The 27,917-nt window shown below is 49.2% G+C and overlaps 12 protein-coding genes across 12 annotated transcripts; 6 read left to right on the top strand and 6 right to left on the bottom strand.

Moving 5' to 3' along the window:
- The first annotated feature begins 189 nt into the window (after positions 1 to 189).
- Positions 190 to 1,938, top strand: P170DRAFT_514608 (protein kinase). Its single transcript, XM_024855225.1, has 5 exons — positions 190 to 484; positions 534 to 868; positions 929 to 1,248; positions 1,300 to 1,540; positions 1,594 to 1,938. Exons 1-5 carry the CDS (start codon positions 225 to 227, stop codon positions 1,770 to 1,772), a joined length of 1,335 nt encoding a protein of 444 aa, XP_024698669.1. The 5' UTR covers positions 190 to 224; the 3' UTR covers positions 1,773 to 1,938.
- A 3,541-nt stretch (positions 1,939 to 5,479) lies between these two features.
- Positions 5,480 to 6,909, bottom strand: P170DRAFT_394918 (putative 3-methyl-2-oxobutanoate dehydrogenase). The gene is made up of 3 exons (XM_024846079.1): positions 6,272 to 6,909; positions 5,658 to 6,220; positions 5,480 to 5,608 (listed from the first exon to the last, which is right to left on the bottom strand). The coding sequence occupies exons 1-3, from the start codon at positions 6,829 to 6,831 to the stop codon at positions 5,571 to 5,573; spliced, it is 1,161 nt and encodes a 386-aa protein (XP_024698670.1). The 5' UTR covers positions 6,832 to 6,909; the 3' UTR covers positions 5,480 to 5,570.
- A 145-nt stretch (positions 6,910 to 7,054) lies between these two features.
- Positions 7,055 to 8,861, bottom strand: P170DRAFT_459790 (putative salicylate hydroxylase; the record flags this gene model as incomplete). The annotated part of the gene is made up of 3 exons (XM_024851895.1): positions 7,055 to 7,513; positions 7,565 to 8,392; positions 8,844 to 8,861. 3 exons carry the CDS (start codon positions 8,859 to 8,861, stop codon positions 7,055 to 7,057), a joined length of 1,305 nt encoding a protein of 434 aa, XP_024698671.1.
- Positions 8,862 to 9,102: 241 nt separating this feature from the next.
- P170DRAFT_431315 (uncharacterized protein) lies at positions 9,103 to 10,091 on the bottom strand (the record flags this gene model as incomplete). The annotated part of the gene is made up of 3 exons (XM_024848023.1): positions 9,103 to 9,407; positions 9,488 to 9,806; positions 9,882 to 10,091. 3 exons carry the CDS (start codon positions 10,089 to 10,091, stop codon positions 9,103 to 9,105), a joined length of 834 nt encoding a protein of 277 aa, XP_024698672.1.
- A 392-nt stretch (positions 10,092 to 10,483) lies between these two features.
- P170DRAFT_431316 (uncharacterized protein) lies at positions 10,484 to 12,000 on the top strand (the record flags this gene model as incomplete). Its single annotated transcript, XM_024848024.1, has 4 exons — positions 10,484 to 10,640; positions 10,708 to 11,257; positions 11,322 to 11,907; positions 11,965 to 12,000. 4 exons carry the CDS (start codon positions 10,484 to 10,486, stop codon positions 11,998 to 12,000), a joined length of 1,329 nt encoding a protein of 442 aa, XP_024698673.1.
- Positions 12,001 to 12,222: 222 nt separating this feature from the next.
- P170DRAFT_431317 (uncharacterized protein) lies at positions 12,223 to 13,309 on the bottom strand (the record flags this gene model as incomplete). The annotated part of the gene is made up of 2 exons (XM_024848025.1): positions 12,223 to 12,331; positions 12,438 to 13,309. The coding sequence occupies 2 exons, from the start codon at positions 13,307 to 13,309 to the stop codon at positions 12,223 to 12,225; spliced, it is 981 nt and encodes a 326-aa protein (XP_024698674.1).
- An 866-nt stretch (positions 13,310 to 14,175) lies between these two features.
- Positions 14,176 to 16,020, top strand: P170DRAFT_481320 (ankyrin repeat protein; the record flags this gene model as incomplete). The annotated part of the gene is made up of 6 exons (XM_024853858.1): positions 14,176 to 14,853; positions 14,942 to 15,170; positions 15,217 to 15,636; positions 15,694 to 15,801; positions 15,850 to 15,908; positions 15,973 to 16,020. 6 exons carry the CDS (start codon positions 14,176 to 14,178, stop codon positions 16,018 to 16,020), a joined length of 1,542 nt encoding a protein of 513 aa, XP_024698675.1.
- A 1,036-nt stretch (positions 16,021 to 17,056) lies between these two features.
- On the bottom strand, positions 17,057 to 18,213 carry P170DRAFT_468996 (uncharacterized protein; the record flags this gene model as incomplete). Its single annotated transcript, XM_024852580.1, has 4 exons — positions 18,038 to 18,213; positions 17,645 to 17,981; positions 17,450 to 17,573; positions 17,057 to 17,392 (listed from the first exon to the last, which is right to left on the bottom strand). Exons 1-4 carry the CDS (start codon positions 18,111 to 18,113, stop codon positions 17,057 to 17,059), a joined length of 873 nt encoding a protein of 290 aa, XP_024698676.1. The 5' UTR covers positions 18,114 to 18,213.
- A 162-nt stretch (positions 18,214 to 18,375) lies between these two features.
- P170DRAFT_419294 (C2H2-type zinc finger protein) lies at positions 18,376 to 21,158 on the top strand. Its single transcript, XM_024847275.1, has 6 exons — positions 18,376 to 18,503; positions 18,559 to 18,918; positions 18,965 to 19,216; positions 19,273 to 20,248; positions 20,294 to 20,706; positions 20,760 to 21,158. Exons 1-6 carry the CDS (start codon positions 18,389 to 18,391, stop codon positions 20,981 to 20,983), a joined length of 2,340 nt encoding a protein of 779 aa, XP_024698677.1. The 5' UTR covers positions 18,376 to 18,388; the 3' UTR covers positions 20,984 to 21,158.
- Positions 21,157 to 22,278, bottom strand: P170DRAFT_419295 (alkene reductase; the record flags this gene model as incomplete). Its single annotated transcript, XM_024847276.1, has 1 exon — positions 21,157 to 22,278. One exon carries the CDS (start codon positions 22,276 to 22,278, stop codon positions 21,157 to 21,159), a length of 1,122 nt encoding a protein of 373 aa, XP_024698678.1.
- A 982-nt stretch (positions 22,279 to 23,260) lies between these two features.
- P170DRAFT_370234 (polysaccharide deacetylase family protein) lies at positions 23,261 to 24,249 on the top strand (the record flags this gene model as incomplete). Its single annotated transcript, XM_024844944.1, has 3 exons — positions 23,261 to 23,646; positions 23,704 to 24,108; positions 24,159 to 24,249. 3 exons carry the CDS (start codon positions 23,261 to 23,263, stop codon positions 24,247 to 24,249), a joined length of 882 nt encoding a protein of 293 aa, XP_024698679.1.
- A 1,951-nt stretch (positions 24,250 to 26,200) lies between these two features.
- On the top strand, positions 26,201 to 27,226 carry P170DRAFT_370453 (4-hydroxybenzoate octaprenyltransferase; the record flags this gene model as incomplete). The annotated part of the gene is made up of 1 exon (XM_024844955.1): positions 26,201 to 27,226. The coding sequence occupies one exon, from the start codon at positions 26,201 to 26,203 to the stop codon at positions 27,224 to 27,226; it is 1,026 nt and encodes a 341-aa protein (XP_024698680.1).
- Between the last annotated feature and the right edge of the window lie 691 nt (positions 27,227 to 27,917).

Consider the following 27,917-nt stretch of genomic DNA (forward strand, 5'->3'; position numbering starts at 1 on the left):
CCCGAAACCCATTCATGGTGCTCTTTAATGGTGACGAAAAGCATGTTTTCTACTTTAAAAAAATATAAATCGAGTTTTATTTGGCGGATGAGTCACATTTTTCACTCGTACTACACAAGTCACGTGGTGTTTACAGGGATGTCGCGAGTGTTGTTTTCCTCGCTTTGACCTCCAAATGTCGGTTTATGGTTCTTACCTTCTGAGTCGTACCTAGAACGGCTAAAATGCGGCTTGTAACGAGGTCAATAAGAACTACGCCGAAGCGCTTGTTCTCGTCACTTCGCAGAAAGCCCCTGCCAACGCCTTCTCCAGGGCCTCTTATACGCCAAGATGAGCGCGTTGACGAGGAAAAGGTTCCAGGCCACAAGTCCAAGTACTTCTACCCAGCAAGACCTGGAGAGGTAGTCGGCGACCGGTTCCAGATCCTTGTAAAAGTCGGCTGGGGAGTCTCCTCGACCGTGTGGTTTGCCCGTGACATGCGAGGGTATTTGGTTCCTCCTACCATTGCTAGTGTCCATTGCTGAATACCCCAGGGCCGAATCTGACCCAGAAGCTGCCGTGGCATTGAAAATCACCAACTCAAATCAGAATGCCGAGGATGAACGTGAAATCGAGGCATGTATTGCGAACACGGATCCCTCGCACCACGGGCATCCATTCCTTCGCACATCCTCGGAATGCTTCGAGATAGAGGGGCCGGAGGGAAAGCATCTCTGTTTTGCATATGAGCCTCTAAGAGAGCCTTTATGGCTTTTCCGGAGGCGTTTTGTAGATGAGAAGATTCCTTTCCCAATTATCAAGCTTTACATTCGGTTTCTTCTCGCGGGCATCGACTACCTCCATACAAAATGCAAAATTGTTCATACTGGTATGTATTACGTATTACCCCGACAAGCTATATGTCTCCAGCTCAGAATGATTGCTATAGATTTGAAGCTTGAGAACATCATGGTCACGTTCGAAGACCCGTCTGTATTAAATGACTTTATGAATTCCCAGCTTGACCAACCGATGGAATACAAAATCGATTCCACAGGCCGACCTGTCTTTCGACGTCGCAATAATTTTGGTCCATTAAAGAAATTCAACAACATGCCGATGCTCGTTGATTTTGGAATAGCCGCGAAATTTGATTCCGATAACGCAATGGGTATCTACCCCATCCAACCACACCACTACCGCGCCCCGGAGGTCATTCTAGGCTGTGGTTGGAAAGCGAGTGCGGATATCTGGAACATGGGTACCATTGTGCGCTAGAGGCTCCCCAGTTAGAGCTGTTCTATTGCTGATACTACTCAGCTCTGGGATATGATAGAGGGCGAAGAGTTGTTCCAGCAGGTCTATGATAACCGAGGCCGATACGATGCCAAGGCACATCTCGCAGAAATGATAGCCTTGCTTGGCTACCCTCCGCCAGAGTTAATCGCAAGATATCAATCGAAGCGAGGGTTGAAATGGCCTACTCGCATCAGATGGCAGGACGGTGAGCTTTCTGACAATGCGGATCAATTCTTTGGTGGTCCTTTCTTTGATGATAATGGTAATTCAAACATCTACTTGTTCTGTATCAAGAATTCTACTAATGGGTGACAGGCAACTTTCTGTATCGGGGTTTAATTCCAGATCGAAAACTTGCAGATAGTCTTCCGTCTTTAGAAGAGGAGGAGAGGGAAGACTTCCTGTCGTTTGTGAAGGGAATGCTTTGTTGGCGCCCCGGGGAAAGAAAGACGGCAGGCGAGCTACTTGAACATCCGTTTCTCCGAGAGGAATAAAGATACTCGCTTCAGGGTACCTTGAGAAAAGTCGTATTTTCGAGGACGTGATGTTCAGCTGTTTAATCTCCTCATATTGAATGATGATGAGGTTGTGTATTAGTATCACCATATCTCCACTATTTAGCCACGCATAGCGTTGATCATCTCCAATCAAACATCAAGCCAATTTACATATGAAATTACAAACACTATTTTCTACACGGCGATACGGGACCCGCAAAGTTTCTGAGCGGATAATCCTCTCGAAGACATAAAACAAGAGATTTTTAAGATTCCGAATGACATGCTACCACTTCTGTGGTGCACATCGGCCCCATTAAACTAGTCATGAATTTTGATGGTGATGAGCAGGTATGTTGAAGACGGAGAAGGTGACCGGCAATTAACAATGCTGATTGCAGTAGACATCAAACTTGCCAATCCTTGTACTTGGCGACAGGGTGTAGTGTGTTTAGCCTAGATCTGACTGTCTTGTGTGTGGAAGGGATGGTAGTCGAAAAGGACTGATGAAGAGAAGGGTAATGAAGTAGCAGCACACAAAAATTGGAGATAGGGGGTGTTGTTTTAGGAGACCTTTCCGAGAGTCGAAGTACCGCACACAAGCGCACCGCCTGCTTTCAAACATTGCGTTTCCTTCAAAGGGATCGTAGGCAAGATCATATATTTTTCACTGACACCATTTCTGCAAGGCACAATTGGCACTGAAAATCAAGCTGATCGAGCTCTCACAACGCGCACTGTTTGATTTGAAAACATCAAATGAAAGTTATCAATATCTGCGATCTCGCAAGACATCATCAGTTCTCCCCTGACACCATTTCTGTAAGGCAAAATCTCAACCGAATGTCGGATTGAGCTTGATTCTGACAGTCCAGAGGCAGAAAGATATTTTCTTGATAATTCCTGTTGATAAAGGAGTTTTAGGGCCTTGCCGTAAACTGTGCGATGGTTGCGATGGACTGTAGACGATATTCCTGCTTATTCAATCCGAAAAACACACTCTGTCATTCTGCCTGTTTAAACTTTCCTTATCGACAGTTCGCACTTTTTGGCAAGTATCCCTTCCTGCTCATGGGACTCTAATGTAGCTAGAAGCCGTTTCCGTGATTTTTCAATCGCTTGACTTGCCTTTGGAGACCCTTTGGATATGTCTTTTGGTGCATCCTCATGTTGAGCAGTTTCGTTCTTGCTAACACATAAGATGTTTTTCTTGGTTGTAGGTGCCGTTATTAAAGATCCATTACAGCGGAGCTCCTGGTTGCCGATGCTGCGACATAGCGAAAGGAGCACAAGTTTGGTCGTTTTGCTTGTGGTGAGATGGTGGAGGTAACACTTCAAAGCCACGAAATAGCCATGAAGTGGCCTAGATGACCTCATTCCGGGCCCTTTGCCTGGGGCCAATCGTGTAGAAGGGTATCAGTAATCATGTGAAGTAACTACTGGATAGGTGCTCAAGTACCCGACTACTTGTGTCAACCGCTGGGATATTGCTTGTGTGCAAAAAGACCAGTTCAACTTCTTTAACAGGGTGCCGCGATTGTGATCTGCAAAGTTGATTTGGACGTGATCCAGATAGGTGTGCTAATGGTGTTGATTATGAGTGCAATCTTGAGAAACCCGATGTTTGCTTCACTTAAGTGTTGTCACGGTGCATAGACCCTGTAACACTGGGTTCCTGTTCCAGGAATCTTGATCTTTCCATCTTCGGCCAGATGACCCGAAAAGCGAGGAACTGGTCTATCGCAACTGCTCTGGGGGCTTGCATCTTGCCCCCAGTTACTTTTCATCGTTCCTTTCATCGCAGCTTCCGTATCAACTCCTTGGCAAATGCAAGATCAAGGTTTGAGAAGCAGCGATCTCAGCTCTTTGATTATTTCACCATTAACATGTATTGTTTTTTGGTTGTGAGATCGCAACTCATTAATGCGTAGTGATGCGTCAAAAGTCCCGCGAGGAATGTATACGCATCATGATCATAGGGGATATTTTAACCATGTGTCTGCTAGATGGACCGCTTTTTTTGGTTTGATTCCTGCGGCTCTCTTGCAGGATATGTAGGAAAGAGAACTCAACGTCTGGATCTGCCTCTAATGAGGTATAAGGCACGCTCTTGGTGGAATATTATGCAGTGCCATTTGGGGCGTAGAAGCAGTCCAGGCTCTTCGTATGGCGAGGTCGTCTGCTGCAATGGGTGCGGATTCAGTCATGCTGTTCTTTTATAATGCTTTATGGTCTAGCCACCGCGTTGGGATATATGTGATGAAGGTAGACTTTGGATTTAGAGGCATGAAATTCCCTTGATCACAAGAATATCATCTGTCTTTGGTTGTTTCAGGGGTGGCACGTCGGCGTGCATTTTGGTGGGTGGGTAAAGGGCCACCTGTGCTCATTATATGATTTGCCTCTAATTGCGGTAGAGGTGCAGAATAGAAGAGGTTATTTTGGAGAGAAGAATTGTTGAAGAGGAAGGAGGCCTTCTCTGATCTTGTTGAACACAATAAGTATCTCATCATGTTATAATTTCTACGAGTGAATACTCTTTATAGGACGATCATAGTGAAGGAATAAAATTTGGTTGTGATAAAAATAGAACAGAGCAAGGTGAATAGATAGCCGAAAGAAAACACGGTAAGCGAAGCAGATGAGCGAGCAGGCTAGTGTTGATTCTCTTGCTTTCCAACGGCTAATGGAATTGAATATGTCGTGCGATTTCAAATCCGAACTTATACATTCTTTCTTGTATCCTCGGGCGTTCAAGTACCTGGAAGTAAGAACCCGCGTCCCTCCCCCCAAGACTGGAAATTCTTATTGACGCCTATTACGAGTTAGCCATTGGGTAGTGCAAGATCGAGGTAGATAGATAGTCAACTTACAGCCATGTCGGATCGAATCAGTAACCAAATAATCTTTTCAATATCCCGCATTCTGACGGGGCCATAATGGGCCTCTTTGCTAAGAGACTTGACTAGGTATTCGTCAGAGAGGTCCAGGCAATTAGCAGCATATTCGCAGTCAAAACTACAGAATGCATCAAGTTTAAAGTCAATCCATCTCCAGCCTCCGCACAGTATTGAGAAAATGCTGTTGGGACCTGGCAAATAACCTCTGTAGTCATCATCCCAATTCTCAGGAGGCTGGCGGGGAAACATTCTTCTCCAGCTTGCCTTATCTCGTTGGTATGCCTCTTCTTTCTCTGGCATCAGCGGGTGGGCTGGGATTACCAAGCTGCACTCTAAAGAACATGAAATTTGGCGACGCAAAAATTCGATGATACCACCCTCAATGCGAGGGTCAAGGAGGGGGTTTTCAAGGGGTTTATCCTGAGGAATCCTTTTGCAGTTGACTGGTGCGAAAAAGAGTGCTTGTCGAATCGGGAGAGATTCGTTCACTAGTTCATTCCAGGCCCTACAGGTGCGCTGGACCCCTGTGAGTAGAGTCCGCATGTCTGTCTCCAAGAGGATAAACTCTTGGACTTCAATAGGAAGATCCAATATTGTTAGTCTGTGTTCCATCTCCAGTAATGTGGATGTTCCTTCTTTCTGCGAAGGTAGATGTGATTTGGTGTTGTGATTTGAGGCAGGTTAAGGAAAGCTGATGGTTGAGAAGGGGCAGGGCAGTCATATTAATTTATTTGTGAGTCACAGATGGATGCGATGATGGGAAACGTCGTCATAATTTATGAGTCTCAGACAGATGTGATGATGGGAAAATTCGTCATATTTTCTAGCCTGACTCTCGTCGGCAAATTCTATCTATATACATCCTCGGTCGGACCAGCGCGTTACATGGACGGCCTCAGTAATCGAGCGTTTGCTTGATGGCATCGTATATTCCTGTGTACTGCATTAGAGTGATTTCTTGAACACTCATGGGGATACTCACTTGCGACATCTGGCAGGATGAACTTCTCGTAGGAGAGACCCGTATGCGTACTCCATCCCGCGACTCGCTTTACCGGGGCCTCGAGCCGCAGAAAGGCTCCGTCTTGGATGGTAGCAGCCACCTCGGCGCCCACTCCGTAGTTGATCATGCTTTCATGAACCACGATCGCCCGACCGGTTTTCTTTACACTTTCCAAGACTGTCTCTCGGTCCCACGGGTATATTGTTCGCAGGTCGATCAACTCAATGCTAGCGCCAAGGGCCTTTTCGGCAGCAGCGATGGCAGCCGAGCAGAGATACAACGGCTGACCATATGAGATGACTGTGACGTCGTTACCGGGCTTTAGGATCTCCGCCTTGCCCAGGGGAATAGTATAGTATTCATTCGGAACCTGCTCCACCGCTGCTCGATAGAGCACCTTCGGTTCCATGAAGATGACCGGGTCGTTGTGTTCAAAGATCGATGAGAGGAGAAGCCCCTTGGCTTGTGATGGTGATCGTGGCATGACGACATGTACACCCGGGACATGAGCAAACAGTGATTCCGGGGATTGCGTATGATACCTGACACCCCGATCAGCCTCGGACATATTTCCATCTCGAAAATATACTTACAGAGCACCATGTCCGACCGCCCCACATGGCATTCTTACCACCATTCCACCTGCATTTACTCCTGTACCACCCTCACGATACCGAAATTTCGCAGCTTCATTGACAATCTGGTCAAATGCCGGGAACACGTAATCGGCGAACTGGATCTCCGCGACGGGTTTCATTCCCTGTGCTGCGGCTCCAATGGCAAATCCCACAATCCCCTGTTCTGTCAACGGTGTATTGAAGACTCTCTCCGACCCAAACTCCGTTTGTAGATCCATTGAGCATCGAAACACACCGCCGAATGCGACATCCTCTCCAAAGAGCATCACCTTGTTCGACGAGGCAAGGGCGGTTCGGAGGGCGGAATTGATGGCTTGGTAGAGGTTCAAGGTCTTGGTTGTCGTCGAGCTAGGGAGGTCAAGGGCATCGGAAAGGGACGACGAGGTGTGATGAAGGATTGGCGTGGATTTGTAGTCGATCGGTAGGTTGAGTCGTGAAGCAGAGGAAGGGACACCTGAGTACAGCCGACGAGGTTGCTGCTGTAATAGTAGCCTTGGGACTCGAAGGGGGGCCATTTTGGCAGGATGTATGGAGGAATAGTACAGCAAGAGAACCACGGCAGCAAAAAAGCCCAAACGAGAGGAAAGGAGAAGGCTTCCCCGTGCCCCGGATTTATACGGCGGACCCCTTGAGCGGATGTCATCATGCGGGGACGCGCCGCGGATAACCGAGCCTTCGGTGCCTCGCTGCCTGAGTGCCTGCAGATAGCACCTGCCAAGACTCCGCGATTGTCAGGCATCAATACCTGCCTGATGGGGAAGGCACAACAAAGGCCGGACTGTCCAGCATCGTCTTTCGTCCTCGTTCCACCTCCGCTTCGACATCCACGTCCCAGAGCCATCGCAGACGCTCCTGTAACGATTTCTGGATTTTCTCTTCGTTGCTCCCGACCCCATCTAGACACAAGCATAGCAAAAGCGCGTTTTCTTTACTGGTTGTCACGACGCGTTGGCTGCGCGGTCGTCTAACAGCGTCGTATCCTTGAAACGCCGCCATGGCATGCGCTGCATGGGTCACCTGTGGATCTCCAAGAAGCTCTGCGAGGACGTGCGCATCTTCGATTGCTTGTCCTGCTCCAGCTCCTTGGTGCGGTGTAGAGGCGTGCGCTGCATCTCCAAGGATTGCCACGCGCGACCTCGCGTAGGTTGAGATATGGGGATGCTCAAAGATGGCCCACTGCGAAGGGTCTGGCATATGCTTATCTGAGTGTTAGTCAACACAGCATTTGGGATTAACCGATTAACTTACCTCGACCAGTCTGCCGATGTACTCGCCCATATGGCCCAAATCGCGTCGCATGTCAGCCTTGCTGGCTGGCCGCACCCACTCCGGATTATCCCATCGATCGTTCAGTTTGTATATCCCCACGTTGACCTTCTGGGCCCGCATAATTGGGTAAGTGATTCCGTAAGCACCCTCGCCCACGTACATGGTCGATACCCGCGCACGATGGTCCCCCACTGCTTGAACCATGGTGTCCATGTCTAACACTGCACGATATCCGTACATGCCGCTATACTGTGGCAGTTTCTGTTCATACTCGTCTGGGATTACCGTTTGCTTGACTTTGGAATGGATACCATCACAGCCTACCACGATATCAGCAGTGGCAGAACTACCATCCTCGAATTGCAACTCGACACCAGCTGAAGTCTCTACCAGCTGCACCAATCGCCGGCCGAAATGGGCGATCTCTGGCGGTATAACGCTGACCAAAGCGTCTAAGAAATCGGCCCTTCGCACGGTCGTTTGCCCCGATGGTCGCGCCTTCAGGTCTAATAGGACATCCCCTGATTTCTCACCCGCCGCCCATACTACCTCAAACCAAGTTTCTCGAAACCGTTCGTAGCCTGGACTGTCCGCATGCATCGTTATAAGAGATTCGTAGATCTCCTTAATATGCGGGTCTATCAGAGGCATTGCGCGAAGCGCAGCAGGACCAATTGTGAGACCAAGGCCAACCTCCCTGAAGGCTGAGGCCGCTTCGTAGATCTGGACCGGGACATTGCGACGAAGTAGTCCGGCTGCCAGGCTCAAGCCCCCGATCCCACCACCAACGATCGCAACGGTGAACTGCTTCAGTGGTTTGTTTGAAGACATCTTGACCGAGACAATATAATGTGTGCAAGATGCGAGCTGCAGAGTCTAAGGGGACGCTGGCTGATCGACCGTGGAACTGATCTGCATCTCCCCCGCCCTCGGGGACGCTAAACGGCAGGGAATAGCCGAGCAATCGCGATGCCTGTAAATGTCACCACGGAGTTGTCAATTGTCATCATTGGACCAGGGCGGCTAGAGCAAGATTGACCAGCATGGTTTGGAAAATCTGTTTCTGCCTTCTCCTGTTCGAACAGTGCATTCAGGAATACAGGAATTGCCAAATATGGTTAGCGTGGCACTGCGTCCAGATATGGTCTAGTGCCTCTATGTGCTGCCTCAGGCATAAGATTTCCCCATTGAGTCATTGTTGGTGAGGTATACAACAGCAGGTTGAACAGTTTTGCATTTCTATCTCTGGTACGGATACGATCAGGACATCCGGCATGGCAGGCTTTGTTTAGTGACTTTGAGAAAGGAGTAGAAGGAAAAGAGATTGTTAAATTTTAGGGACAATATGTTATGATATATATTCCCACTGCAGATTTCAATGTCTTGTTCAGAGGGCATGTATTCCATTCAAAGTAGAAAACTTTATAACAATTTGTCTTAACATCTCTTTTGAATGATAATTGACTTTAATATGATGGCTTCTACACAAAGAGTTACTCCCAAAAGACCCAAACCAACTACTTAGTATCCTTCGTCCCCGCAGCAGCCCTGATAATTTTTGCCCCCTGTCTGACTATCTCGGCCGCACATTCCTCGCTCGATTTGGCGGAAAATCGCTTATTATCCAGCTGTCCTAGCTCCCGTGTCTCGCCTTGCGGGTCAATATAAATGACCTTATCCGCGGCCGAGAGGCCGAGATACCCTTGCTCAACTTCGTCTGTAGAGGTCACCGTGAACCGGGTGACTTTGTGTTCTCCGAATCCGCTGCCTGGGACAATTTGTTCTGGGGGCGACGTGTTAGCTGGATGAACCTCGTGTCGGGCTAGGGGATTGAGGAAAATATACCTTCCCAAATTATGCTGGTTGGATCCAACATCAAGTCGTGGATTTCGTTGTTCTCACCGATGTACAGGAAATGGATCGCTCCGCTGTCCCCTGCATAAGCGGTGTGAACGAGCCCTGGCTCCTGTATGTACGGGAGGGGAGGAAGGGTAGTACATTCGCCATTCTGTTTGATGCGGATGCCCTGCAGCTGGCCGGAGGGGTCTTGGAGGAAGAGAACCTGGTGTCCGTCGTGGTCGAAGCAGCCGCTTAGGAGGCTGTTAGGATGCAGGGTCAAGGGATTCACGGACTGGAGAATGACGGTTGTCCATTCGTCCTCGAGGTCGTCGAACTCGGCACATTGGAGGGTGTTTTCTTTGTTGCGGAAGAATACGCGGCGCTGGTTCGGGGGAGTTCATTTTAGTTTGGAGGCTCTTTGGTTTGGTTTGGTATGTGTGGGGGGAGATGGGCTCACAGTATCCTCGTTTAGAAGGTATTTGGCAGCTGGAGAAGCCGTCACCTCGGAAGGGATGTAGATGTTGTTGCTGATTTCGATTCCTGTCCAGTGATTCTCTGTGAGACTGCCGTCTTCTTCCTCAATGTAGTAGATGATTGATCCGTCAAGGGACAAAGCGCCCGTGGGAACCTTGAGCAAATAGCCGATGTCGTGGAGAGAAACGTCCATGGTGATGGCAAGCTGGCTGGGAATGTATTCGCGGTGATAAACTTTCGTGCGTAGGGTGTGGCTGCAAGGACTTAATAACAAACAGGCTTTGCTACTACTGCAGGGACAAACGGAAGGATTGCCGATGTAATAAGGCCCTGTCAGATGAGCTGAAGTGACTGACGCAATTGCAATGAGATCAGTCAGATGCAACGAGACGCAGTCGATGTCTCGCTCAGCCGCACCAGAAAGCGGCTGACGGCATGACCGATCACAATTCTGGAGTGCTGTGATCTGTATCCACCGGCTGTTCGGCTTGGGTTAGATCGTATGCGTGTCTTATAAATGAACAGCAAACACAGGTCTGCCTGTAGAGCAAGTTCCACCTCTCCACTAAGTGCCAAACCGCTGTCATGCCCGAAGATCAAAGCTTTCACCTTAACCCCCAGGTCTGGGATGTTTCCCGACGCAGGCTGCCCGAGAAAGAAGAAACGGGTGGTCTTACCAAGGCGCAGATGAGGGCGCGAGAGAATTGGGTGGTTAGACTGAAGTTCACACAAGATGAAACTGGTGTGTATATTATTTTATGCCTTTTTAGCCCTTTGAATGTGTAGAGGCATGATGCTAACATTAACAGCGGATGAGAAAGTGGGCACGGGATTCTTCCTGAACATCCCCAAAGCCAAGTGGTATATCATCCTCACAGCAGGACATAATCTCATAGACCAAAGCGGCAATCCCTCCAAGAGCCTGATCATTCAGCGACATAACCACGAACCCATGAAGCCACTAGACCCCCCGCCGTTCGTATGTCCATCTTACCGCCGAGGAGGTAATCCGGACGATGACTACGGCGTCATTCTCATCCCCAGGCGGTTCCAGGAGAGCAAAGATCCCAGAAAAGCCCCGGAATCACTGGACGCTGATCTAGGATTTGGGTTCGCGTTGAATCTGGGCCATGAGAATCTCCGCAAGAAGAAACTCGAGCTCGCGGGATACTTCCCCCGGGAGAAAGAAGACGGCAAGGCGCAGAAGACGGACGAACTTGAGCCTCTTGACATATCTAGTGGAGAATGTCTGGCGGCTCGTCCAGGCCATCTGGAGTACAAGATCGAGACAGCCCAAGGTTTGAGTGGATCGCCAGTGTTTATGCCGTACAATGGCCACGAGGCGGTGGTGGCAATCCAGTACGTGAAATCTCCAGCAGTCACTACCTGATCAATTGAGCGCTTAACTAACGGAAGAAAATAGTAATAACGGCCCGGCCAGGCCCGGAAAAGGAAGCACAGGAGCTCGATTGAACGCTACAGTCCTCAAACAGATCTTCGAATGGGCCGATCTCAGCCAACGTCGCAAGACCTTGAGGGTCGCTCCCGAGAAGCCGGAAAAGAACAAGGAGCCGGATCCGTTGTATCTGCATTTTACCCCTGGCGAGGAGGCTGCATGGGTCCACTGGAGCGAGGAGGATCTGAACACAAGATTTGATGTGTTTCCAGCCTATGCACCAACGCCTCGCGTGGCCGCAAGCATGCTCCATGTCTTCCAGCTTGTCCCGCCACCAGACTGGCCGGAATCAAGACAGGGGCGGCAGTGGGTTTTGTGGAATGCCATGGAAAATGATGTAGTCCTCACGGATACCCTGCAGCGCTTCTGTTTTGTAGAGCTGAAGCAATCGAAGAAGGGGAAGATGTTCTCGGTTGTGGTGAAGTTGAATGATGCTGGGAGGGAACAGCGCTTGTCATGTCTGGTTATGAACGGAGATGATTTTGACGAGGAGGTCGATTTGAATATTTCGGGCATTACGTTTGAGAAGTATACTAGTGGCAAACCGGTCAAGGTATGTATGTATCTTTTTTCTCTTGATTTATGTTGTCTTCTTGGCTTATCATTCCAGTATAATACCTTTGACTGGTACGACTTACCCGCTTGAGGTGTCCTATGATGGAGAGAGTTGAGCATGTATACTACTTACTACCATGAAAAGTTGCGAACTAAAGATATCCATCCGAGGAAAAAAGAAGAAAAGCAAAAACATACAACAGCCGGGATTCGCTGGTGGTCACCCACCCAACTACTAACCGGCCGGCGTGAGGCTTAAGTACGGCTGAGCGGACGGGAAGCCCTGTTCTCCTCACCCTGTGGTCGTATGTACTCAGGACAAGTAAGAAGTGGCATATATCGTGGCTTGAGTATTAAAGTTGAAGGTCCAGAGATCATCAAAGTAGTCGTGGAAGGTTGAAGGGTACATGTAGAACAAAATGCTGTTAAACAACAGACCCCGGTTCATTCTCCAAACGTGGCCTCGGCCTCGACAACCGCGCGATAAAACCAGACCACCTCAACGCCTGAACAGGCACCACAACTAACAAACCAGCCGACCAGATCGGAACCATGATCTTCGTATACCACGGGATAAACTCCCTACTTACCACCGAAACACTATCGATCAGCAAAATGACCCCCGTAATAAACGGAATCAGCTGGCCCGGCGAGCGCAGATCGTTCAACGGCGTCAGGCCATTCCAATGCAGCGTCGTTTCCACCGCAATAATGGAAAATATCCAAACCAGCCACAGCATGATTGTGAGCGCGAACTGGTCCTGACTCCACTTGATGGTGTTGACGATTGCGTCGCGCTCCGCTGCGTTGGCCTCAGTGCGGCCGGCAGCGTGAGCCGTCCAGGCGATCATCACGACGCGAACCATCCTGTACGCTACATATAGAGAGGAGATGGCGTCGACGGCAAGATATACGAGGGCGACGTAGCGGAACCAGCCGGTCAGGGAAACAGGGGAGAAGAAGAACACCACGTTGGGAGTTCCCAAGGGAGGGAGAGAGTGGACGAGACTGCCAAAGGTCCACAGCAGGGCCGCGCAGGTGCCTAGCTCGGTCAGAAGCAGGGTGATAACGCCGATGGCTTCGCCCATAATGGTCCGCGGATTGAGCAGGGTGTATTTGGCCGGGAAGGACAGACTCATTAAGATCATCAGGACGACGATCGCCTCGCTGGGACTGAACTCTTGCTTGGCGGCGTAGGAGAACCACGAAGCCAGAATCGAGACGGTGATGCTGCCCGATGCGACTTTCAGCCCCTTTCCGTAGTTGCTTTCGTTGCCGTAGAGATAGAGGATCATGGCTAGTGCTTGTAGGTAGGATCCCAGCCGCACTCCCAGTCCGTAGAGGTCCTGTGCAGACTCGTCGTTGCCTATTTCCGCACGCGGGAGAATGAGGGATTTCATGGTGGGGGGTGTTGTTTAGTTAGACTCAGAGGTGACACTTGCGCAGGAGAGATGTATACAATGCATCAAGTAGATCGTTGTGTCCGAGAGATTTATCTAATGGTTTCACGGGCTGAGACTCGGGGACATATCATGTATGACAAGTTGGAACGTATCCCCAGGGCAAGATCGTTACTACGAAGAACCGATTGGCGTTGAGGTAACTAGATGGTGGATGTGTTTGGACCAGTCGACTGCATGCGGTGGACGATCCCATCTGACAGGGACTAATGAGACACAACGAATCAGGGTGTTGAATCTGATCGACTAACCGGTGGTCGACTTGACCCGTTCCTGCATTTCCTGTGGCCTCTCAAGAGCCGAGTTCTGAAATAGCGGTCAAACCGACAAAAGCAATATAAAATCCAAAGAATATGAAAGGTGGGCTGTGTGGCTATAATTTGTGCTGGATACGTACCGTAGCCTTCCGGGGAAAAGAGTCAAAAGTTATCTGACGTGTCAAAATAATATGATGCAGCTACTCCGTACTCATGTATGTGACACTGCATGAGGCTGTGTGAAGCCATACGCAGTTATACTTTTTGTATAGGTAAATTTGGGCAAACTTCGCACAAGTCTGACTGGCAATGATCATGTCAATAGTCTGGCTGGTATGAATCGTAGGCCGCGTCACTGGTTTCTTGGGTGCCGAGACAACTGACAGGTAATAGTGCGTTTTAGGCGGACCGGGGGAGCGATTCAGCTGAGGAAAGGTGAAAGCTCTAAATATTTCCTTCATCGCTCAATGGAGCATCCTGGAAAGAAAATTGAAAACAATAAATTGCTTCCATTTCACGCAGGTAGCAAGCTGAGGACAGGGAGAAGCCATGGCTTCTATCTACATTTTTGCCAAAAAAGGAACCTTGACAGAAAGTCAGCTGCAGGGTTTCGACAGCAAAGGACTCGATCACTTCGACTCGACCGACAAGACAACCCCCCTAGGCATCGCCGTCCGCGAAAAGCATTTTGCAACAGCGAGGCTTCTCCTCGAATACGGTGCTGATCCAAACTGCGGTGGAAAAGGAATCCTCCCTTTGATGCGACTATGCGCGGCCCCAAAAGGCCTAGCCAACCACGAAGAGAGCCTGATTCAACTACTGCTTGAGAAAGGAGCAGACCCAAACATCATATATCTAGGGTCTGCTGGAAAGTCCTCAACGCCGTTGATTAGAGCCGTCAAGAGCCGCAAATCGCTCGATACCATCAAATGTCTGGTCGACCACGGCGCTATGCCGAACGAAAAGGTCGATGGCAAATCGGCGCGGGACTGGACCAAGAATCCCCAAGTCTTGAATGCCATGTTGTCCAGATCGGAGCGAATGAAGAGCCGTGCCTTGGAAGTGGCCAAGGTCACAGGATTTCTTATGTCGGCTGTTTATTGGATAAACAGGAATATCAAGGTTGCTGCCAGTGTGGGAGCCGCAGTTGGTACCGGCATGGTTCTCAAGGATGCGATTGGAAAGCGGTTCGGAATGTCAGGAAAGCTTCACAAGGACCTGGAAATGGTATCCCTTTTTCTCTTTTTCTGTTATTTTATTCCCCATTCCCTCAGCACGGTTTATATACAATAATGCTAATAGGATTAACACCTAGCATTTCGCAGAGGACCAGGCATTCGAGGATGCGAAGGAAGACGAGAAACATGATCTCAAGAACCGAATGCGAGGGATCATTGAACATTACAAGCTCGATCGATTCTTCCCAGAAGGCAATCCTTTTCTCGAACACGTGGTGAGCAGGGCTGTGGACTTGGATGTATCCACTGTGGTAGACCCTAAGGACCTAGTTCATTTGGCCCTTTATCAGCCCGTTTTATATTGCGGTAAGACCTACCTCATGTCTCATGAATGTTTCTGACAAGACCTTAGACGACAGTAAATCGATCAAAACCAAAGGGCGAAAAGGGTCTCTCCATGACCTCGCTCTGCGCATCGCTAGTATCACCACCCGGCTGGTTCCTGATGATAAAGGAGTCGAGCTGCGATTCATCAACAAGCCAACAACAGGTGAAATGTCCAAGCCATCGTTGGAGAAGGTCGACGAAATTCTAACCAAACTGACCCCTCATGGGTGGACCGAGATTGGCACGAAGCTCAAAACAAATGTTCTGGAGGAGTACGTTTACAAGCATCTCGAGAACAATACATTGGAGCGCCCGATCCTGGTTTCGATTATCACGGATGGCAACCCAAACGGGCAACCTGGCTCAAATGAGCATACCAACACCCTTAAAGAGGCTATTCAAGATTGTGGGAAGAGATTGGAAGTTAAGGGATATGCACGAAATGGTAAAGGGCTCTGATATCTCCCAGCTCTGCTTGACTATCGCAAACTAACAACTGCAGTGGTCCGGTTTCAAATAAGCCAGATTGGCGGGGATAAAGAGGCGGTCGAATTTCTGGATAATCTGGAAAATGATCCTGGCCTTAAAGACGTTCTCTACGTGACCAGCCGTAAGTATTTGTACATCCTTGACGAATTATTGCTTATTATTGTTATAGAGCAGTTAGACAGCGAGTTCAAAGAACTACACGACAATGAAGCTAGGCTTGAGCAATGGGTAAGTTACTCTGTCGCGTTTTCTTTCTCGCGCTGTATCATCTCTATCTCTAACACCACACCAGCTTCTCCAGATCTTGATGGGTCCAATTGTTGATGCAGTCGCAAACTAGTCAAGTCGGTCATCATAATTTAGCCTAGGCAGGCTTCCCTCACAAGGAACGCTAGTATAGTAAAATGGATCGAGAGTACAAATCGAAAATGTGTTCTGCTGCATTGCGTTTGGTCCAAGAATGTCATTCCCGAATCGCTCCATGGTCAGTTATTCAATACTTTCCGAAAGGAATCCGATGCAGTACAAATTCATATGGTTTTGAGCTAAGGTTTAAGCTCCGAGTATGCTCTAGTGGAAAATGAACTGATTACTCCATCTTTTCTCGACCTCCATATCTAACTTCCTCGGAGGATATATGGCGCGTGAATGAAGTAAAGAATATCCTCCATTGAGCGCCCACAGCTGTAACTTGTATCTTTTGAGAAGTATTATGTAACGAGTAAGTAACCTAAGTGGTGTGTTGCTTGGGAAATATATAAGAGCAGAGTAAGTCCCATGGTAGCTTCCAGTCCTATGGTTTAATTGGCAGCATGTTCAAACAGCAAAGCTGACTTCTTCAATTCAGACTTAGCAACCAGCCTCCTTTCTGCTTATCATGTACGGAACAATCTTCTATATCAGCGGAGCTTACTTCTCGCCTGAGTATAACAAGTATCTCGAGACCGCTTGTTATCTTGAAACAGGTGATGTCTTTTTGTCGGTCAGGAGATCGATTTACTTCAAACTCAAAAACAGGGAAGAGAGGGCAGAAGCACCTAGAGCACTGTGGGCCCTTATCAGGTACATTGCAAGCGGAGATGCTAAGGTGAACATCGTAACTGCTGCCATTCAAGCAGCACGCAGTTAGACTAAGAAAGCACTATGAGGAATTGTTCAATTTAAAAGTCCAGCGTTAATCCGTGTATCATGTACACGTAGGTCATATCATCGTAGGGAAGCAATAGACAAAACATCGATGGATTCATTCAGAAGCCCCGCTGTAACACTATCATGAGATTTGGCCATCAGATCCTTCGCGCACTTGGGAGGACATAATAGCTGACACCAATATCATCTATCCCAAACTAGGTATCTTGACAGGAAGTAGGCTAGCCTTAAGAAGCATGTTCAACCGCCTTGCCACCCGGGATGTATCGAAGCAACCTCGCCAATGCACGCGTCGCTTGAAGCCAATCTTCCTTCAATCTCAAGTTGAACCCTCGTGTAAACTGCAGCTCAAATGACTCGTTCTCGGCGCAACCCTTTGAGTGGACCCTTGACACCAAACTGGCTGTAAAACGTCCACGGATAACATAGATGCATGGCCCCCGAATGCCAACAATAAAAGCTTCCTGTCCCTCGGAGTTGAAGGTGAGATTGCTAGCAAGCTTCCCCAGCATTATATCCATCACATCCGCGAGGAATTCGCTCCAGGACTGCCCTCTGTACCACTAGGAAAACCAGATACTTTCCAAGGAAATGGGAATGGGATATGTGCTGAGACTTACACTAACATGAGGGATAATCGGTCGAGGATTGGCAAAGGGGCCGACAACAGCACCACCATCTGAAGTAGATGCATACCTTTTGCCCCCAATGAAATATCTCATTTTCACTGGTGAGTACGTGAACCTAAGAATAAGTATTTATTGCTTGTGAGCAAGATAACGAAGAACTGATGTGAACAACAGCTAATAACTCACCAGACACCCGGTAATTGCTCTTGAATACCGTCAAGGTTGTAGCAGATCGTCTGCATCAATGTTGTCATCAACGAGACCTGCACGCCTCTAAACCCCGCTGAGCGATGACCTCGACTGGGTGCTGTCCAATTCTTCCTGGGCAAAGTGATCATTTCACGCTCTTTGAACACAATACTAGGGCTGGTCTCGCTGGGCTCTCTCAGTTCATCGTAGAATGAAAAGAAGACAGCAAAGAAATTGCGGAATTCTGCCTGGTCATCTGGCCAGCTATCTGTGCGGTCTGTCGCAAAACAAGCATCGTGGAATACCAAAGGAACTAGCCTCTTCACATCCTCGTCTTGATGAACGGTTACTCTATGACATTTAGAAGTTCAGACAGAGCTATCCACTTACCTTCGCGTTCAATACAATTCGGCCTGGGTATTATTTCATCCAAGTCTAGAGTCTTGCAATGAATGGTTGCCGACATGTTCAGAGATGTGATGGATTTGAACGATGGTGATTGTTTCCAGGGCTGTGCCACGTCGTGAATGAATCAGATGCCAAATGAAACATGATTGCCTTTGCACAGACCGAGCACTTGGGGAGCTTATAAGCCATTGTGACCTTGTTGTAGGGGAGCCTACCCGGAACGGAAGAAGGTTGATGCGGAACAAAACATCCGGGAGTTTCCACTAAGCCCAAAGGGGTCAATGCTTCTTCTCGGTGACATCCGCTGATTAACGGAATGTGCATCTATGCATCATGAGCTCCAACGATACGCAACCCCAGCTCCGAAGCAGCAGACTCAAGTGTGTCTGCGAGTTCTGTAACCGACGCTTTGCAAGGAAGGAGCATCTAGAACGACACCTACGCATACGTAAGATGCCTTTCTTTCACGAATATCTGTGCGATCCCCTCATGAACCGCCGCAGATACCAAGGAAAAGCCCTTTCGTTGCCCGTGTGGAACTTCATTTACGCGCAAGGACCTTCTGAAACGTCACACAAAGATTAATCATCCAGATGAGGAGCATCCAACCTCGGCCAATGTGGCACCAAAGACCCCGCACCACACTTTCATTCCCTACTTGTCTCCGGGGCATTCGGAGTCAAGGCCTTCTTGTTCTACTCAAAAGCCGCCAAATCATGCATCCTCTGGTAATACCGAGCGACTTCAGAAACTATCGGGTAGTCCGAGCCTCGCTGTCAACGGCGTTGATGATCAAAGTTTAGGGATTGCGCCACCCCCGGATCTTGGCCAAGCAGGGATCGCTACAGATCTTACAAATTGCCGTGAGCATTTCCGTTGAAAAGCCAGTTTCTCCCTAACAATATCCAGAAGAACAATCTGTTTTGCCACAGGACAGCTTTGATCACTTTGATGATTTCGCCAACTTCTTGGATCTAATTGGGCTGCCGGCGGATTGGGCTCCCTTGGATCTGGAAATTGAAAGTCCCTTGGAGAATCTCGATGCACCTAATCCTGAACCCCCCATGGAAGGAGAAAGTCATCTCGACGATGGTCCCTTCCGGTCCTGGTTACCCTCTGTCCCATCTTTGGGACAGGGGGAGTATGCTTTTCATGATGCTGGTATGCTACGATTGCAATCCCTTGATCCGAGCGAAATCAGCTAATGGGCCATCTAGAGTACCATCACGCAGTAGAAGCTAACTCCACTGTTAGAGTGGATGAGTACCATAGGACTCATCTCATTTCTCTTCTGGAGACCTACAAAGACATCCTGCCCAACTTCAGATTACCCTCACGACACACGCTTACCCGCTATATAAGCAGCTTTTTCCAGGGGTTTCATACTCATTTGTTATTTATACATTTGCCAACACTTCGAATAAACGATCAGTCTCCCGAATTTATCCTAGCTATTATGGCGGCTGGAGCACAGTACCGATTCGAGCATCAGAATGCGCAGAGGTTCTTCAATGCAGCGAAGGCAATCGCCTTACGAAAGGTTGACTCTATGCCTACCAATCACAAGAGTCCGGAGGTCTTTGGCGTGACCAAAGAGGGCGCAGGGGTCAATGATCTGTCAGAAATCGACATCATCCGTACGCTGCTTGTTCTGATGGGATACTCGACGTGGGAGTGCGGGAGCTACCTAGAAGATGCGTTCCGGCTGCGTGATATTCTTATCACCAGACTAAGGGCGTCAGGTCTGGATGAAACAGGTCAAGATGATATCCAGCATGATGAACCAAATTGGGGGGGTTGGATCATAGATGAGACTATTCGGCGGACAAAACTGGCAGCTATTTTCTTTACCCAGGTCCACAGCATTGCTTACAATATTTATCCCACAATCCGGAATAACGAGGTGAAGCTACGGCTCCCCTGCCCGACCAAATTGTGGAATGCTGCCACACCTGGTGAATGGGGATATATCATGCGATCGATCGATCGCAAGCAAGCGTTCTATCATCATGCCGTGTCACAGCTCCTCCGTGACTCTGATTCGGCCGGCGTTATTAACCCAACGCCCTCGCCTTTGGGGAATTACTATCTTGTACACGGCCTTCTCCAGCGGATTCATATTGTCCGAGAACTGGCTGTCGATTTGGGCGACTCTTCGGCACTACTGCCTAGCGACGAACTTAATAGGCTTGAGTAAGCTCTTCAGTTGGTGGCATTATCGACGCTAACAAAATTCAGACGTGCATTGAACCTGTGGTCAACCATGTGGCAACAGGCGCCTGAGTCCAACCTAGACCCCTCAAATGAGAATGGACCCATTCCCTTTACTTCAAGCTCGCTACTTTCCCTAGCGTACGTTCGACTATCACTGAATATCGGCCCATATAAGCGACTTGAAAGTCGGGACCCTGATACCATCGCCCAGTCTCTGAGCGACATGCCTCCGGTTTGGCGATGTGCACGCTTGACTCCTGCCCTCATATATGCCATCCACACCGTGAGTGTTCCCGTTCGGCTCGGGTTAGATTATATTGCAAAAAGCCAGGCCTTCTTCTGGAGTGTGCGTCACGCCTTATCGAGCTTTGAATGTGTCATTCTTCTGAGCAAGTGGCTTCAGGCTGTGGCTGCGGACCAGAGCAAACCGCTCAACAGTTAGTTTCATCCAGTTTATCGGCTGTCAACCTTTTGCTGACGTGGTTTCTAGCGAACGAAAAACGCATCCTTCGCTGGGCCCGGCTAATAGTCGAAGAAGCCTATGATTCCATGGATACCGGCGAGGGAGATGTGCCTGGACGCGAGCCGGGGGAACTGGCCGCCGCAGTGCTGGGCATATGGTCTCGCTTTTTCAAACAGAACTCGCAGTGGAAGTTCATCAACATTCTCGGGGAAAGCCTCTCGAGATACGCACAGCTACAAAGGTTTGGTTAGAGGAGCCGATAAGTGTTCAGCTTTCATTCCTACCTTCTTACGAGAAATGCGGCTCAAGAGATGATGCGTTAAGAATTTCTAGAATCCTTCTATATTTGTATATAACCAACGAAGTAAGCAATGGTCTATCACTTGAATCAAACAGACGCGCTAGTGCGAGACAAGCAAGCTCTTCAGTTCTTCAAGGTCGCCTCAAACTCCGCACTAAAGGGATAATCCAGATATCCCTCGGCCTGCACCGGAGTATAGAAAGTATCCCGGTGATACTTCTGCAAGGGAATGCCATTCTTCAAGCGGAACGGAAGATCAGGGTTGGCCAGGAAATGGCGTCCAAACACGACCGCCACATCATTGTCCTGATAGACGTGGTCAATATCGCCCGCGTTCTTCGCGTTATATCCTCCCGCCACCAGAACCGGTGCATCGCGTCCCCAAACCTCCAGGAACGGCTCGATGCCTTCGCTCTTCTCGCAGTCTACATTGTTCACAACCCGCGACTCGATGATGTGCAGATATCCCAGCTTCAACTCCCTCAGCTCCCGCACCAGGTACGAGAACTGCGCCACCGGCTCCGCCATCTTCATCCCCTGCCACGTATTCCACGGACTGATTCGGAATCCCACGCGCTCCGACCCAATCGCCTCGCTGAGCGCCTTCGCAATCTCAATCCCGAACCGCGCGCGCTTCTCGATGCTTCCTCCCCAGCCGTCCGTCCGCTGGTTGCTCACGTCCTGCGTGAACTCATCAACCAGGTACCCATTGGCGCCGTGGACCTCCACGCCATCGAATCCAGCCTGCATGGCGTTCTTTCCCGCGGTCGCAAAATCGGCAATCAGGTCCTCGATCTCATCCTCTGTCAACTCAACCGGGACCTGGGCGCCCTCTTCCATCGGGATCGCGCTCGGCGCACCAACCTCTTTTCCGGAGTCTCGCTTCAGGGTCTCCGCGTGCGCTGCGCGCCCTGGTGCGACAAACTGGATGAAGATGAAACTTCCTTTGGCGTGCACGGCGTCGGTGATCCGTTTCCAGCTCTGGATCTGCTCGGGACTCCAGATCCCCGGGCCATGCGGGACTCCGGACGCAGCCGGTGAGATCATCGTCGCTTCGGCGATCAGTAGCGTTCCTGGGACGGAGGCGCGCTGCGAATAGTATGTTTCCGCGATGGGGAGCGGGACGTGCGATTCGTCGCAGCGCAGACGGGTCAATGGTGCCATGACGACTCGGTGCGAGAGAGTCACGGGCCCGATGCGCATGGGCGTGAAGAGTCGGCTTTGAGGAGAGAGAGTAGAGGACATGGTGATGTATCTGTTTGACCTTAATCTCTGTTACAGGGGTTGGATGTATATGCGCAGGAAGTATGTTGCAATTGTGATGCAAGTATGGACAGTTTTAATCATACACTCGGTCGGAACAAACCCACCAGCACCGCCCTTTATATCTACCCGTTAAGGCATATATGAGGCCTCTACGTTTGCGAAATTTTCTATCTCCAAAACCACCCGCTGAGTTTCCGTGTGGAACATCGTCTCCACACGGCTACTTACTCCAGAGGACCTGCTTTGTCATTCTCCCTCCTGTGACCATTTGAGCTTTTGGGGTTTGGTTCGGGAATATCTTGGCGAATAGCTGAAGGGATACCGTGTGGAAAAAAAGAGGGTCTCGTGGAGAATATTAGAAATCAAGTCGAAAAATTCGCCGTCGATAAGAAGTACCTCCCCGATCTCCAACATGCATTACTGAAAATGGTTAATTCTCCAAGTTGGAGGCGTCTCCGAAATGCCAAGACTGGACTCTATCCTCCGAGAACGCAGATTGTTCGTGATTTGAATATTGAACCAGGTTTTTTGGGCGAAGAATACAAACTTCAGTAGGGTATGCAGATATGCAGATGGAGACGCAGGAGAGTCATGTTCCTGCACAAGATGGCGGATTGTGAGTGTTGCTATAAAATCTCAGTATGATATCATCACTGCTCCATGATTGCCGAAGTACGATAGAATGAAGACCAACCGCTCGTCCTATCCAATAACGTTCCTCGTCTAAATAATGGCCTTATCAATATCAATAGAAACTGAAGCTTACCTCTCGTCCGCCTCCAAAAACGCGCAAAACATGCGGGGTGAATCAATTAGAGGCGTGGAGATACCCACATGGCAACAGTCTTATCAGCGTGACTGAACATCATATAAACCTCCTACTTACCCCGGACATCTTCTAACTCAAACAACCAGCAACCCACTATCCCTCTCACCCACAAACCCCCAATCCACAAACACAATGCCCCCCAAAAAGCGCGTCCTCATCTCCTACGGCGTCGACGTCGACGCCGTCGCCGGGTGGCTGGGCTCCTACGGTGGCGAAGACAGCGCCAACGACATCAGCCGCGGCATCTGGGCCGCAACGGTAGGAACGGAGCGTCTGCTGAAGATGTTCGCCAAGTACGGCATTCGCACGACTTGGTTTATCCCGGGACACTCGCTGGAGTCGTTCCCCGAGGAGATGGCGAAAGTGAGAGACGCGGGCCATGAGATTGGTTTGCATGGCTATTCGCATGAGAATCCGGTTGACATGACCCGGGAGCAGCAGAGGGATGTGTTGGAGAAAACGGTCGATTTGCTTACGAAGTTCACGGGGAAGAGGCCGAGGGGGAGTGTGGCGCCTTGGTGCGTTGAGCCTGGTTCTTTGAGTTTGATACATGACGGCTAATGATCCATGGACAGGTGGGAAACCGACGCCGAAGGCGTGGCTATGCTTCAGGACTACGGCGTCGAATATGACCACAGTCTCAGTCACCACGATTGCCAGGCTTATTACCTGCGTACGGGCGACGAATGGACGAAGATTGACTACACGCAGAAGGCCGAAACGTGGATGAAGCCTTTAGTCCCCGGGAAGGTGACCAGCCTTGTTGAAATCCCGGGGAATTGGTACATCGATGATCTGCCGCCGATGATGTTCATCAAGTCGGCGCCGAACAGTCATGGGTTTGTCAACCCGCGCGATGTCGAGGACATTTGGCGCGACCATTTCGATTACTTCTACCGCGAGTATGACGAGTTCGTGTTTCCGATTTCGATCCATCCGGATGTTTCGGGCAGACCGCAGGTTATTTTGATGCATGAACGGTAGGTTGTCTTTTGATTTGTGGGTGGGCGTGGCTAATGGGTCTTTCTAGGTTGATTGAGTATTTTAAGTCGCATGATGGGGTGGAGTTTGTGGCTATGGAGGTTATTTGTGATGATTTTAAAAGGAGGAATCCGGTTTAGTGCTACTTGTTTGAATAAATTTCTGAACCAGCAGCTATGTTATACTTGTTAAATATCGAATTTTGTGAGCATTTCAGATGCCACCAACTAGACAAAAACCCCAGCTTGGTACTGGGTAGTCCTTGCAGCATCTTATAAGCCAGCAGAGTTTAAGGACTTCTAAGGGTTTGATCGCTGGTAGAGACATAATGTCATATTGTAAAGCGATTCTCGCTTTACTGCATGCTTGCATGCCCCCCTTCCACTCCTAGCAAGATGGCCTGTGTTTAGTCACCGGCAGCCGCTGTAGCTAGTGGATCATTAAGTTCTTCTTTCTATTCACTGGATCTTTACGATTGGTAGCCAGGATACCCATGGATCCCTCCCCGTAAGCAGCGGTGTGTTGTTGTTAGAACATGACCCCTATCCTTGCATCGTGGCCCTTGCTTCCACCTCGCAGAGCACGCTGACACTCTTTGCAATATCAGATACTGTTTTCATGTTTGTAAATATGTATTGTTTGGCATGATCAAATCAATCCGTCGGCTTCCGTAATGTCACCAATGTATCAATGTGAATAAAAGCTCTGATTATGGTTATCCTCAGCTTCGAACCGGGCGGCCCGAGCCATGTTTCTATATGGTCCCAATCACGAGTTATAAGAGGTGAGATGAAATTAGTAGAAGCTTAGATACCCTTTTAGAAGTGGTCTGGGAATCATCTCAGTGACTAATATGTGCTCCATTTAAGTCTAGTCCTGACTATCCCTCGCGCTAGCATGTTGTTTGCTAGCTGCGCAATATCTTCCACCCCTAGCTCGATGACAAGGTTCATGCCACCCTAAGCAGCACAATTGCCGCTGCAGCCGAAGATTCGTGTTTCTAATCGTTGATATGGTGCTTCCCGTTGTTGAAGCTCACCTACAGGCCGCGCAGCTGTATATCCTAATGATGACCACTCTGGCTGCCCGCCACCACACTCAGATTCCGAGGTACTGGCTACTAGAAAGCGCGAGTGTGAAGGTGAACAAGATCTATGCCTACACCGCCAGTCTGAAGGTGAGCAATAGTTATACCCACACCGCCACTCGGATAGACAGCATCGACACTCTATTCATTAAGCTCCGAATATGTTGCTTGGCTAGACATGCTGGGGCGAGGAATTCCACCTTTCATTTGGGTTTCAACGTATTCTTGCGGTCTCATTCGTCTTGTCCCGAACGTCTTCTGACTGCCCCTATCCCTGGAGAGCCTATCATTACTCCATGCAAGAAGAATCTTGTTTTGGAAAGGTTTTTGATTCGTCCTACCAATGTACGACTTCATTCTTAACCCTTACATCCAGGCCCATTGTGGCATTATGGTGCTCTTTTTAATTGGGGGCCACTGTAAGGCAGGTATATCGGAGCCTGATTAATCCAGAAGCCTTTATCTGCAAGTCCCCCTTTCTAGCATTAAGCTTTCTCTATGCCTATTTTTCTGGGCGGGATTTGCATATGGGATGGTATTCATCAAGATTGTGGTGTAACATCATTGGGCATAAAGGGGATTATTCGGACCTCAGCTTGCACAGTGTTACATGGGATTGCTTGGATTCTACTTTCGCTACCTCCTTGTTCGGCTCATAATAGCCCAGTCTAGCCAATATAATGGCTTGAGACCAGCGAAGACTGTACTTCTCCATCTGCAGTGTATACATCTATTAATATTGTGCATACAGCTAGGTCTTAAGTGGACGCAGAGTCATGCAGGCCTATCTGGAGGGTTTTGGCACATGAAGGTAATGACGTTGTGTCTGGTAGTACTGGCTATTTAATGATTTACCTTGGATCTTATGGTGGCTTTTATCGAATCAACGCAGGCAAATCTATCTTCCCCTCTTTTACCTCCCTTCCTCTCTTTTTTCCACTTTAACTCCTTCTTCCTCCTGTACATACCTTCCCATATTTCATTCAAACCCGCAGACAAGAGAAATGCCAACCTCGTCCAAGCAGACCAGTCGTGGCGCGGCACCCAAACACAACGCCAGCCATGCTCCTGTTCCTACAAACGGTGATCTTCCTTTCACCCTTACGAACCCCGCCAGCTGGGTTCCCTACGTCCAATTGATGCGTCTCGACCGACCAGCCGGCTTCATTGGATTCTACATGCCCTCACTGCTAGGCCTCGTCTACGCAGCCAGTCTCGGCGGGTCGCAGGTCGAGCCGATGCAACTGGTCCAAGGAGGCATCTTCTTTTTGATAGCCAACATCTTCATCCGCGGTGCCGCCTGCACCTGGAACGACAACATCGACCAGGACTACGACCGCCAGGTCGACCGGTGTCGCCAGCGCCCCATCGCCCGGCGCGCCGTGTCGACCACACAGGGCCATATATTCTTAGCCGCGCAGCTAGCCGTGCTCGCTGTCCTCTTCCGTCCACTCCCCTGGCCCTGCGCCCCCTTCGCCACCGCCATGGGCGCCTTCTATGCCCTGTATCCCTTCTGCAAGCGCTTCACCAACTACCCGCAGGCCATCCTCGGTGTACCCCTCGCTCTGGCTATCCTCGTCTCCGCGTACTCTCTCGATACACACACGTCCTTCTTCGATGAACAAAACACCCCCGCTACCTTGGCCCTTTGCGCGGCGGAGATCCTCTGGACCATGATCTACGATACGATCTATGCGCACCAGGATCTGCAGGACGACGTGCGAGCAGGTGTCAAGTCCATGGCTGTTCGCTTCCGCCACTCCACAAAGCCGCTGTGCTCCGTCCTCGCTGTCTTGCAGCTCGCGATACTGGCTTTGGCTGGTGTGTATACTGATATGCCGGCCAGTTATTTTCTCGTGGGCGTGGGAGGTACTGCTGTCGCGCTGGTTGTGATGATTGCTGCCGTCGATCTGATGGTGCCGGCTAGTTGTGCACGGTGGTTCAAGTTGGGGTTCTGCTTTGTGGGTGGGTGCATGAATGGAGGATTCTTGGTGGCTTATTTCGAACGATGGTTGTCTATTCGGTCGTAAGATGGAATGGGGGTGATTATATTCAGTTTTTAGGTTCCTGTGTTGGATGTTTATGTAAAGGAGAGGAAGGACGAGAATTGAATCATCTTTTCGCCAACGTGGAATATAATTCTTCTTCTACCAATTACCTGAGCTTCAATATGCTATTTGCTCTAATCATAAATCCCTTTCGCTTTATTTGCATTCACTTTTCATCGGTAGTTTTTGGATGGTTCAGATATCGTGGTAAGCACGTTTATCTCCTGGTGTTATGAAATGAAACTCTTCAAACTTGTAGAAATAAATAGATGAATCCAAAATGATTCCCCGGGAGTTATGAGAGTCATTTGCTTTAAGGTTAAAAAGATAAGATGCACATATTAAAGATAATAATTATAAATGAAGTACTACTCCGCCGGATCTCTTCTTTGCCGTGGGCGACCAATCTAGCCGTAGCTCAGCAATTCTATGGGGCCAAAGGACCGAAGTTTTGCCGGACTTCATTTGCAGATAAGTGATATAGATTAAAGCCTACTATGACGGACTATTTATAGCCCTTTCTTTTTATTATGCCGGGCACGGACACATCCTTCTTGAGATGGATTGACTACGGCCAAGGTCGAATCGCATTCAATCATCGGGTGATACTATTGAATCTAACGTATAGCATAGTTCTACTTTTATCTTCACAAATAGCCTCGAGGCAAGTGTA

The sequence above is a fragment of the Aspergillus steynii genome (genome assembly GCF_002849105.1).
Source record: "Aspergillus steynii IBT 23096 chromosome Unknown P170scaffold_11, whole genome shotgun sequence".
Taxonomy (NCBI): Eukaryota; Fungi; Ascomycota; class Eurotiomycetes; order Eurotiales; family Aspergillaceae; genus Aspergillus; species Aspergillus steynii.